The sequence below is a fragment of the Falco biarmicus genome, chromosome 1 (genome assembly GCF_023638135.1).
Source record: "Falco biarmicus isolate bFalBia1 chromosome 1, bFalBia1.pri, whole genome shotgun sequence".
Lineage (NCBI taxonomy): Eukaryota > Metazoa > Chordata > Aves > Falconiformes > Falconidae > Falco > Falco biarmicus.
In genome coordinates, this window is record NC_079288.1 from 114,494,593 (window position 1) to 114,507,054 (window position 12,462).

The 12,462-nt window shown below is 36.8% G+C and overlaps 1 protein-coding gene across 5 annotated transcripts in view; it reads right to left on the bottom strand.

Moving 5' to 3' along the window:
- IL15 (interleukin 15) overlaps positions 1-12,462 on the bottom strand; it is a 39,078-nt gene that overhangs the window by 3,730 nt on the left and 22,886 nt on the right. For 3 of the 5 annotated variants that reach the window (XM_056363065.1, XM_056363045.1, XM_056363073.1), the window contains one exon: positions 808-917. In XM_056363065.1, coding sequence (XP_056219040.1) covers positions 808-917 — 110 coding nt within the window. Of the gene's footprint in view, positions 1-807; positions 918-3,535; positions 3,635-12,462 lie in introns of all 5 variants that reach the window. The other 2 variants (XM_056363054.1, XM_056363036.1) reach the window with 1 other exon arrangement.

The following is a 12,462-nucleotide window of genomic DNA, read 5'->3' on the forward strand; positions in this document are numbered from 1 at the left end:
TGCTACGTATAAGATTTTGCACAAAGTGAACCACTAAAGGGTGGAAGGGAGATTTCTGTCTCCTTGGAAGATTTTTGGAATGTGAATTGCAGTTTTAATGTATCCCCACTTGGATCCCTAATTTGGATGCCTTTCAATACTGCTGTACTATAAATAATACACAACAGTGTAGGGAAAGACAGACCAATTGTTTTGGGAAGTTGGTTTGAAACAAGCAGTTGTTAAACTTTAAAACCTTAACCAAAGGCTCAAAAATTACAAGATTGGAAAAGGAAAATAAATGGGGTTTATAACAAGACTCAGAGGACACTTACCATGTTTTTGCCAGGGAGAGAGAGAAGAAATGTCAGACCTTAGCAAAGAGATTTGATTGAAGGGGCACAAGGAGAAAACAACTAGGGCATGCAGGCCCTTGAAGCATGGCCAGTTTTCTAAGACAGGAAACTGGAGTGAGAATGGAAGGAGGCATCTCATATACATAACTCAGCATACGTACTTAAAAATGCTCGCATGTGGCAGTTTTTTCATTGCAAAGACGTATGGCAATCGATGGAGGTCTTTAAATGCCACAATTCCAACAACTTGAGGGTTACCACAGCAATTAGGGCCAGGACGCAATCTTGACCGTACTGAGCCTCGCCAAAGACAGAATAAAGTAAGGGGTAGTGGCCTATGAAGCAATGCAGGACTGCATGTCATGGCAGGAGAGGATCCACTCTCTAAAGTGACTTGAGGCAAGTAACAGCTGTAATAGTAAAAATAAATAATGTGCATTTACTGTCTAATTAACATAGACTTTGTATTTACCATAGGAAGAAGATGATTAGTCCCATCTCATTCTTTAAAAGGCCAAAGAAATGGCAGTTCAGAAGAAGACACAGCTGATATTGCAGGCAAACGCTTTTCAGGTGTGTTTTCTGAAAGACATAACCAAGACGATAACTTATCACAATCTGATTTCACAGAATTTTGCTTTAGTACTGACTTAATTAACCAATTTGACAAGGCATCCAATCAAGACAAGACTACCTGTTGTGTGTAGATTGAAAGACCAGCTGATTTGAAGCTTGCAGAAATATATAATCACTTTACAAAACAGTTGGTAGAAAATCAGATGCTGAAGACATGCTACAAAAATGTGAACTTACCCGGGCCTCTCTATTTATTTATTTGTTCATACTGCAGACTGCAATTTAATGCAGGGACAATATTAAAGAACTTTTGTTTTGTTTTCCATCCTGGAGGTCTTTCCCCTGGCTATCTATCCAAATTCTATGAATTACCTACAATGATAATATTACCTACAATATTGTGGTTGCATATATATGAAATTCTGCACTGAATACATCAAACGCTATAGTTATGTGTATAGAACTTAATTATAATACTTAGATATATTTATACTTTTTTTTACATAGACTATGTACATCTAATAGTGGGAAATTATGCATTTAAGAATTCTGTCAGTGGAGTCTGGCAATTAGAAATACAGAGGAAGTGTGGGTTGTGAGCTATGCATTGACCATCAGCAAACATTTCACTGTGCACAGCCTGGGCACCTTTGTTTGAAAGGCACAAGCCCTTTCATTTGAGCCCATACAGTTCCTTCACAGAGCTAGGTTAATTATCTGCAACTGTGCTTTTGATCAAAGATTTTATTTCTTACCATATGTACAACACTTTTATATTAACTGACCTAAGCAATGCTTCATTACTAGTGATTTATTTACATACTAACTTGCAAGTGAATATTTAAAAATGGACCAGAGAACGTAATAAAGCTGTGCAGTGGTAGAAGTATCAAAATGGGAGGTCAATCCATACCTTGTCATGTTTACAGGTTTAACTTCCTGAAAGCCACCTTATTAAAGTATCTACTGGCAAAGCCAGGACATTAATACTTACATGTGTCACACGAAGAGTATTTGTAACAAATATTTGTTACTTTTTTAAATAGGAAATGTTTTAACTGCATTGCAATTTGTTTCCAAAACCCACAGATACAGCTGAAATAGCATAATAACCTGATCACTACATAAATTTCCACACTCAATAATGGAAAGCAGTGCCAGATCTTTTATCACCTGTGGGTGTCCAAAACCTGTTAAAAAAGAAGTATGTAAATTAATGATAAATAGATAATCTAAATTATGGTAAGGCCAGAGCAAGTAATACCTCTTCCATCTTCTGAACTATTTCAGAATGGAACATGCTGTGTTATTGTTACCCAAAGTATGTCTAAAACCAAGGTGGTACCTGTTACTGTCTCCACCACAAATGGAAATTGAAAATATGTGAGTATTAAAACCAAAATATTAAGAATATATAAATATATGTATTTTCCAAACATGCAAGAATGTAATGGAAATATTAACTGCTTGGTTATGGTCAAAATTGCTAAATCATTTTCTTATTGTATGACAGAAAGGCTGTAACATTTCCACAGTGATCTGAAATTTGTCATGGTGTTGGTTTTGTTGTTTTTTAAATCTACATACTAATTGTTTTGATTTGGTTTGCCAGTCTTTAGAAAATATCCTAGTTTGGGGTTGGTTTGTTTGTGGGTTTTTTTTAAATTGAAGTTCAAAAGTAGCCTTATGGGAAAATTCAAGGTACATTTAAAGAAATGTAAAATCTGATTTGTTGGATACAGCTGAAAAAAACAGATTTCAGTCCCATGTCAATTTTTTTAAATTTGTTTTAACAAAATTATGTAAAATGTATTAGAAACATTTTGTAATAGGTGAACATTTTGATCATTTTACAAGCCAGTGTTTATCAAACAAGATGAGATGGCTACAAATGAAAATATGAAAGACTTATGTTGAGTCCTAAGAACTTACTAGCTTTGTGTTTCATAATTAGTATTATTAAAAACCTGATTTGAGAAGGAGTTTCAGTCCAACTGCATTGTCAAATTTATGCTGTAGACCAAAGTGTTCAAGGTAAGGAAAATAATACATTATAGTACCTAATGAATAATGGGGCAGGGTTATCATTAGCTTGTCATTTGTTTTCTTTTTTAAATAATTGTTCACTGTGGTGACAATGGATCACTGTGTTCTTTATGATTAGTGTAGTTGCCTTGATTTTTGTTTTCTTAAGTATGCTAGGTAACTATTTTATTGTAATGAAATAATCATTGTTAATTTAAAATAAATCTTAGCCTGTAGAAGTAATGGAGAACTTGTACTGATTGTGAAATGTATTAAAAATACACTACATGCACACTCTGAAGGATATTCCATTTGTTTATAGAGAAGGAAGTTCTTAACTTCAATTAGATCACCTAACACATTCCTTTCAATAATTCAGGGCCATTTTCTACTTGAATTTCTTTATTATTTCATCCAAACTATTATGCAACAACACAAGGATTGTTAGCTTACTTACATGCTTGACAAATTGTTCTCCTGCCTTGAACACACATTGCTGTAACGTAAGAATTTTCTTTGCCTAGTGTCAGTTATTCATTTCTTACTCTGTTTAATCATTACCAATTCCTCTCTGTCTTTGTTATGTCTCTGATACTTACTCTGGTTTTATGGAAGCTTGAACATTGGACAAGGGAGCAGCTCATATTTAGATATATAAATATTTTTATCTGTAGCTTGCATCCTGATAATCTGCAACTCTAGGTTAAGGATTAAAGCCTTTGTAAGTGAATATATGTTATACCAAAATGCCATTAAGAGTTATGATATACACAATAATCTGTTTAGAAAAGGAATGTTGTTTTTTTATAATGAAGTTAAAATGAAGCACTTTAAGAACAGTTACCACTGAGTAAAATCTAAGCCACAGTGGAACTGCTTTCTCTTTAAAGAAGCAAATGTATAAGCAAATGACAAAACTTTTCTTTAACAAGACAGAAAAAATCGCTGATTTTGCTGTTTTGGCTGTCATAGAAACTATAATCTAACTTAGTCAAAAAGAAGTATTCATAACACTTTACAATATTCAAGTTATATCTGAAGGAAAGTACAGAAAGGTAAAATTACATGTCTGTGCCTCTATATGATATATCTAAATTTCTTTCTTAAAAGTTGCTTATAAATTTCTCAGTGAATCCTTGAGATGTGAGAGTCATAAGAAAGTTTAGTTCCTGTGCAAGGTGGTGTTGTTATCTATAAAGGTCCAGTATTTTTATTGCTTATTTTGAACTGTATTTTTCTTCTCAGGGAATTTAGATCCTGAACGAACAACTCCTTGACCACCTCTTGTTTATATGTGCATACGCTTTCGATACTGTTCTTCAGCCTAAAAAAGCTCGTTCCCTCATTGGGATCCCTGTGGTGAGTAAGTAGACAGCAGCCTTTTCTCAGCCTCCATTTTGCTAGACTGTTGTTGTAGGCCTGGTCCAGACGGAACTGATGTTCTTCATAGTAGCTGGTATGGTGCTACATTTTAGCTCGGTGAACAAAACACTGTTGCAAACTCACCAGTGTTTTAGCTATTGCTGCACAGTGCTTGCAAGTCCTTCTCTTTTCCTCACTCTGCTCTCCCCTACCACCCGCAGCGCGTGGGCTGGGGGTGCAGAAGAGGTTGAGGGGTGACACGGCCAGGACCGCTGACCCAAACTGAGCGAAGAGATACATCATACCATAGAACATCATGCAGTGTTAGAAGGATGGGGTGGGGTGGGGGGAGTTTTTCAAAGCTAACCATTGCTCAGGGACTGGCTGGGCATCGGAGACTGGCTGGGCATTGGTCTGCTGGTGGGAGGTGATGAGTGACTGCTTTTTCATTACTAGGGGGGTTTTTTTCAGTTTTTTTCTTTACTTACTAAACTGCCTTTATCTCAATCCCTGAGTTTTTTCTGACTTCCACCCCCCCAGTTCTCTCTCCCGTCTGTCTGAGGTGGGGAGTGAGCACACTACTGGGTGGCAGCTTAGCTACCAGCTGGGGTCAACCCACTACAACTATACAGTGCCACCTCTGGAAGCCTCCATTTCTGTGATGTTCCTCACAATGCTCATCTGCTTCACTGCTCTTGAAAGCAAGTGACCAGAAGCATATAACATACTGATATGTCATGAAGGATTTAGAAACTGGTGCTAATATTTTCACTTTCCACAGCAAACAGGGAACTGCCTAGTGCCAGTGCTTTCTCCATGACTGTATCACACTGGTGGCTCATACTTCAGTATGAGTTCCCCTCATTCCCCAGAAGTTCCCCTTCCAAAACTTTATGTCCAGTTCTTTCATAATCCTGGAGTTCCCTTAATTCCCCAAAAGTTCCCCTTCCAGAACTTTATGTCCAGTTCTTTCAGAATCCTGGAATGTCTGAAGAATCTTTCACTATTTGTGCATACACACACACACACACTCATCTGCCCCCCGAAAAACACACCAACACACCAACAAAAAAAAAACCCCAAAAACCCCCAAAAAAACCAACCAAAGTCTAACTTGCTTAATTTTTGGCAACTCTCAATTTTTCCCAAACTTCTTGACCTCTCAAACACATCTTTTTTCTTAATCAGTCCTTTCTCCCTTTGCCTGTGGGCTTTCTGGCTAGTCTCAATGGTGCTGACAGGTGTCACTAGTCTTTCCATTCCTTACTCCTGTAAGCAAATCATCCTCCTCAGACTGTTGTCTCTTGTAACAACCTGTATTCCATTTTTGTTCATCTTCAGTTTCTTGGTTTCCCTCTCTTTTCTATGTGTATGAAGTGTTGCTCTTATTTGTTGCCACACAAAATTTTTGTTTCTGCCCATTTCTCGTCTTCGTTCTCTAGAGGATTAGACCTCTTCTTGCACATTATTTATCCTGTTTTGCTCAGTCTCTACTTCTACCCTGCTCTACAGATGTGTCCTCAACACTTTCTCTTTGACTTCTTGTGCAACAAAGGGCACAATCTTCTTCTCTCTGTTACTGCTACAAATTTCCCTCTAAAATTGTACCATCAGCTCCAGCTCTCTCTAGTCCTTGGACATTTTATTGAGCAACGTCTCAGGCATAGGGTGTTTTTTCAGATCCATATTCAAGTACTGTCTACATCATGCAGAGCTGAGCTCTACACCCGTTCATTTGCATTGTTTCTGCAATTCTTCTTCAGTGTCTTGTTGTCACAGTAATTATAGCCTCCTTTAGAGAACTCTGCCTCCTCCCCCGGCAAAATCCCATCCTGTGGCTCTTTTTCTGCTGTTCTCTGTTGGCTACATAAATTGTTCTGTCCTCCTGTGCTAGGGCAATCCCTTTCAAAGGGACAAAGTGCCAAGTAGCTGTACAACTAGAGTGCAGCATCTACTTAAGGTTGTGTATTGTGCATAATATTTGAGCTCATTCTCTATGCTTAGAAGCATAGAGAGCATTTTTAATGTCAGAATCTATAAGACTGGGAAGAAAATCAGATGGTTTTCCTATTTGTACCCTAGTCTTGTAAAAAAAAGAGGCTTGCTTTTTTTTTTTTTTTAAGATTTTTTTTTCCCGAGCAAAGCCATTGAGAGTAAAGATTTCATAAACTAATGGAAGCAACTAAAAAAGGAATGGAGCCCATAAAGAAAGCAATACTTCTGAACTAGATAGATGTTTCAGTATCGAGCCCTTAAATAGGTAATTCTGAAATCAAATTTTCATGGATCTTGAGTAAGTTTTAGGGGAAAGACGTGTTCTTAATGCCTTGTTATGGAGTAAATGCTGGAAAACACTGCAAGTCAAAGGAGTGGGCTCACTAAAGGATCTCTCTTCTCTTTTATTCCTAAGTTCACCTAGGCAGTTTTAAGGGAAAAAACAAAGGAAAACAAACAAACAAAATCCCCAATTATGAATTATTATTAGAACGTATTTATTCTGATGGGATAGAATTCAGCGATAAAAACAGAGAACCACATTAATGTGCTCCTGAAACTACAAGAAATTCTGTAGCAGATGCTACCTATATCTACACCTTGAGAGTAACTTCATTTGTGTGTTATCAACATCAACAGAAAGTAATATTTTCCTATGAAGGGATCTAGTACTAGGGTCTTAAATCCCTTCCCAATTTCTACAGACTAGTCCCATCTATTGAAGGAACATATTTTACAGCTCTGGTAAGTTCTGTTCTGAACACTATTTGATGCAGCAATCATTAAAAAGTTGCTTCTTTGCTATCACAGTGCCTGAATCTATTATGATTCCACAGCCATTTTAGTTCTTCTTCTCCCTTCTTATCCATCTTCACATAGAAACCTAGGAAATCAGCCCTCAAGCTCCACCAGGTGTTACCAGCAGCTCTCCTCCCCAAGGTTTGAAGGCAGAGAGCGAGCTTTCCACTTTTCTGTCTAGCTTGTACTTACTGATCCAGGAAGGAAGTCAGTGGAATTACTGAGTGTTAAAATCACATGCTTGAATGCTTGTCTGGATGAGAGTCAAACCATGCCTCATATTGTTATGTCTTCAAGCCTTTATTTCACAAAGCTAAAGTACTTTCATAGAAGCTTTGTATATAGCTAGTTAGGCAGGCTAAAGCATTTTTGCAGCTGCCATTTTAAAACTGGGCACTCTTTAAATATTACTCCTATTCATTTACTTCCCTTTGACCCCCGTCCCCCCAAGAACTATAGCTTTCCTTGTTTTTATTGTATAGTGGCTCTCCTATGGAATACTACCCTAACTGGTTTATTCAGCTCATGAGTAGCACTTACCTTCAAAAGAGTATTTTCATTAATCAGTATGGAAGGAAACTCTTGCAGTTCTTGGTTTGCTTAAATACTTGTTGATTTGATTTTGACAGTCATCCAGTAGGACCTTCCTCTCCTATATGCTCTTACTAATTGGCATTTATGCCAGAAGTTTGCAATGCCTGTTGGAAAATTTTGCTAAAAGGTCACAGAGTCAGAGTCATTGCTGTTCCACTCAATACCTTAAACATCAGAATTTGAAATGTAAGAAGTTAAATATTTCCTTTGACCTTTTTTTGCAAAACATACTTGAGGCCTGGGGCTCATACCATTGCCTTATAGAGATGTGTCCTATACTTGGCTATAGGCCTGAGAGGAAGTTTGTCCTCGGTGCAAAGAATGATTTTACATGCTTCCGAGGAACCTTACAGTCACAGTAGCAGTGAAACCTAACAGAAGTGCTGCAGTATTTAGGGATAAATATTACTAGGTGAATATAAGTGTGAACATTATAAAATAAGAGCTTTCTTTCTAGTCTGTCTGCTTTCACTAATTTGTCAGAATCTCAGAACAACGCATACTCCATGGCCACAAGCCTCTTCCATTAATAGTTCTGCTTGAAATAGGGGTGCCAGGTCCCTATTTACATGATTGAGAGACAAGGACATCAAACATGTTGCTTAACTCCATACGTTAGACTTACCCTTGCCTGCCAATTCTCTCTCAAGTATTTTTTGTTGCTGGCAAAATCTAGCCAGAAAAGAAAGCTAAGAAAAGAATACATGCTTCTTTCTTTTTACATCCTTCCATGTAATGTCAGTCTTTCAAGGTATCAATCATTTATTGAATTATGAAGGATCAACTTAATGTTGTCCCGATGCAAACATATATGACGCTAATGCTAGGTGTGCTTTACAAACACTGTAATTGATAAATAGAGAAGCCCCAAGTTTTAGTAATGGCAAAATCAGTGGTTTAAATGCATAGTCAGTAAAGTAAAGAGGAGGTACACAGCAAAAAACTTCATTTGTAGGTCACAAATGGTTAGCTTTGACCATTTATCCCCAAACAGCCCGCCTCAGGATGCAATATGCAATAATTAGTGAAAAGGCCTTTCAGAGTCTACTCTCCTGGATTAGTAAGCAGTTGAATCACAGGAGATTCAAAATGTAAAGGACATTGATAAAACACACAAAAAAAGAGCCAGAACTAGTCAGCACTGAAGATTTTTTAGCAAAATGTGTCCTGATCTATATATGCTGTCAGGCACTCTCTGTAAATATTAATTGTAACTTTTTTTTTTCTTTTTTTTTTCTTTATTTTCTTTTTTTTTCTTTTTTTTTTTTTGCCATGGCAACAAGTACCCAACAGGGAACGAAAATACATTTAGGGATAAATTCTCTGTGCCTTTAGGGGTAGGTCTTTATCATCTAGAATAGTGCCATACACAAAAATTTAAACAGTAAAAAATATAAAGGATGTCATACTGATGCATAAAAGTTGGAAATCCTGAGACCAGAAAATAGTTATCACAGAAGCTACTGCTGGACAAGTAACATCTCAGCCTTAGCAAAACACTTAGCCCTGAGACTGTGAATAGTATCATATGCTAATAAAGCTCCTTAACACACTTTTAGTAGATAGAAGACTAAAAATAGCAAATGCAGTTCTCAAAATGGTAAAGGCAGTATTTTCAGAACTTTTTCAAAAAAGGAAAATTATAATCTATAACCCTCTCTTACAGCGATACTTTCACTGGAATTTCCTGGATCTTGAAGTAAACAGGCAGGATGTAGTTTGAAATACTCTACTTTTTCTTAAATCCTAATGTGTGTCAATTGCCACAGCTTTACTGAAGCCAATGAAGTTATTTCCATTTCCAGAGTTGCTGAGAATTTGACCAAAATGTTACACTGGGAAGAACAGATTTATTGAACAACAGAGGAAAGCAGCACACAAACTTCCAAAAGAAATACTGTAAATAGATCAATAGGCAGAAAAAAACTAGTATCAGGATTCAAAGAAAGAAGAACAAAATATCTCTACTATAGATTTGTTTAATATTTCTGCACAGGAAAGAAACAAATTTGGAAAGGAAATTATTTCTGCTTTATATTACTCTAAATCACTTACAAATAACAATGCAGTAAGACTTACAGCAACTGAATAATCATCCTTAGTTTCTTGCCTTAGGATGCAGGAAAATTGATTATTGGAATTGCTCTACAGAAGCCTCCCCCTTTCGTGTAAATTTTGAATGTGGTTTTGTGGAATGTAATGAATTATGAGATTGCACACAGAACCACTTTTTCAATATGTGTGCAAGTGGTGCATGCAATACAGTAGTTCTCATTTAAGGTTTCTTCAATTTGTATGAGTGATAGTTTTCCTTCATTTCTTGGCAGCCAAACCCAGAATGTATAGAGGAATGGAAGAGTGTGTGCAAACTAATGAGAGCTGAAGCAATACTAAATTATATTAAGCTGGTTTCTGTATCATAGCTCTTAAAAAAGAATAAATGGTAGTCATAGTCCTTAACAGTGTAGCACAGCACTCACCCAGAAAACCAAATTTTCTTTCAGACAGGGTAAGATGAGTCTACTAGTGAGTACATTCATTTAGACAAGTGTTTTCAAAAAGATTGAAAAAACGACTTCACAGGGATGTTAAAGCAGTTGTGTATAAAATAATTGGCAATACTGTGAAGCACAAACAAATCCCTGGGTGCCTTTATATAATAAATGTGTGTGGAACAATATTATTGAAAAGAAGTAAACTTTTGGATCAAATTACAGGTTTGCACTCTGGGATTGCTTACTTCATTGATTTAACATACAAAATGTTTAAGCCAAAAGCAACTCGCTTTGTTGATAGTAATTGAGTGATAACAAATGTTTCCGATATGCTCATACAAGCATATATTATATATATATATGTGTGTGTGTGTGTATAAACTGTAAAGAGATTAAATACACATTGTAAGTTTAACCTATGACCACATGGCAAAAGGTCAATCAATTCTATTAAATTAATATATATGTATTTATATTATTTACAGAATTATGATTTGTCTTGCTAAGTAAAAGAAACATTTTGGGAGATAATGTAGCCTGCCAGAAAAATTAATATTTCTTACAAACTGAAAGCCACATCTTCAGATCAACATCAATCAAATAAAAAAAAACCCAAATTAGACTTATTTTCAAAATGGACTGCTTTCAGCAGCTCTCACTGAAATAAATGCCTGTTTCAGCTGTAGGTAACTAATTTACTAAACGTGCCACATCCACCTTGTGGGAAGACGTAAGAGGCATAATTTTCCCCATAGTCTTCTTTTCAGGCAAGTTTTTTCATCACTGTTGAATGGTAAAGCTAGAAATTAGTTCTATGACATCCTAAGCAAGGACTGATAGTGTTTGATCTGCCTCACAATCACAGTCTCTCTTTTTTAAGGAAAAAAAATTACCAAAAGTATTAATAACTGTGTGTCATACTGTTTGCCTGAAGAGTACTAGGTTTGCTGAAGGCAATATAGCCCTGCAGTCTTATATAGGCTTTTCTTTGCTCTCCCACCAGCTAACTGCTTGCTTGTCACCAGAGGAAGGTATCTATTTGTCCTGAACGGGAGCATAACATTGCAAACTGATTTACTTTGTTGTCCTTCTAAGAACAACTAACCAAGTTTGGTTTTGGCAGATGTTCATCCAAACGCCATGTAAGGTCCACATGGTTGGTAAAGTTAGAATCAAATTTAGAAGTCACCAAAAATATGGCCATTCTCATAAAGCCTGGCACCCTCTGGTCTTAAAACCAAAATAAGCGTCGTGCATACTGCACAAAAAGATATGCAGCAGAATGCAACTGAAATGAAATCAGTGGGGAAAATTCATATCAATTATCACAGATGAGTCCCAAGCAGCCACCTGCCTTATGAAACTTTTGTGACTAAATGTTTGAAGCTTAGCTTTATATTGAAGTCTTAGGATTGCACTCTCTGTGACTCATGCTATTAATAATAAATCTCTGGGCATTTCAGTGTGAGCCCCCTAGAGGCCAAGGAACCAGCTGACTGTCCAAATAAGCATTCCTCTTCGGTTGTTTTTGAAAACTTAACTGATAGCACTGGGGGCCTGTTTTCACATGGGAAAAAAAATCAGAACAAAAGGAGGTTGTGTTACACCTGTCTCAGGTCAGAATGAACAAACCGACACATTCTTCCTACTTAGCAACTCCGAAACCAAAACACAAAGTTGTCATCAATGCAAACGCTTATTCTAAGAACAAAAATAAGCATGATAGGCTCTTTCCCCAATGTTCCTAGTGCCCTCTCCGTAAGATGTGCAAACTGGATAATCAGCTTTAGCTGAGAGTATGGTTGAAATGTGCATGCTGTAGAATTTTACACTTTCCCTAAAATCAGGAATTTTGAGATTTGCAATTGAGCTCACTGACTTTTTTCTCCAGCTCTCTTCTTTAGAAGCTGAACTTCTGAACTACTGAACTTGACTCCTCCTCCTGAGAACACACACCTAGAAGTTTTCAACACTTCTGCAAGAACAGGTCCAGCACCATTTCAGTTCCAAAAACCAAATCTTCTTCTTGGTTGGTTTTTTTTTTTCCCAAATTTCACATCTGTTTGATTTTTCCAAAATGAATGATTCCTTCCTGCCACTTTACAGTACCCCTGTTGCATGCCATCTCAGAAAGTCTTGCAGATGAATTAGGCCAGATTTAACACTATTCCTTGTTTTACACTTTGACACTACTATCTTTGTCTTAGACCTATATAGGCAGCCAGTAACAGTTTTGCATCAGAGTAGCCATGCAAGAGTTGGCTTGTTGAAAACCTGTTTTA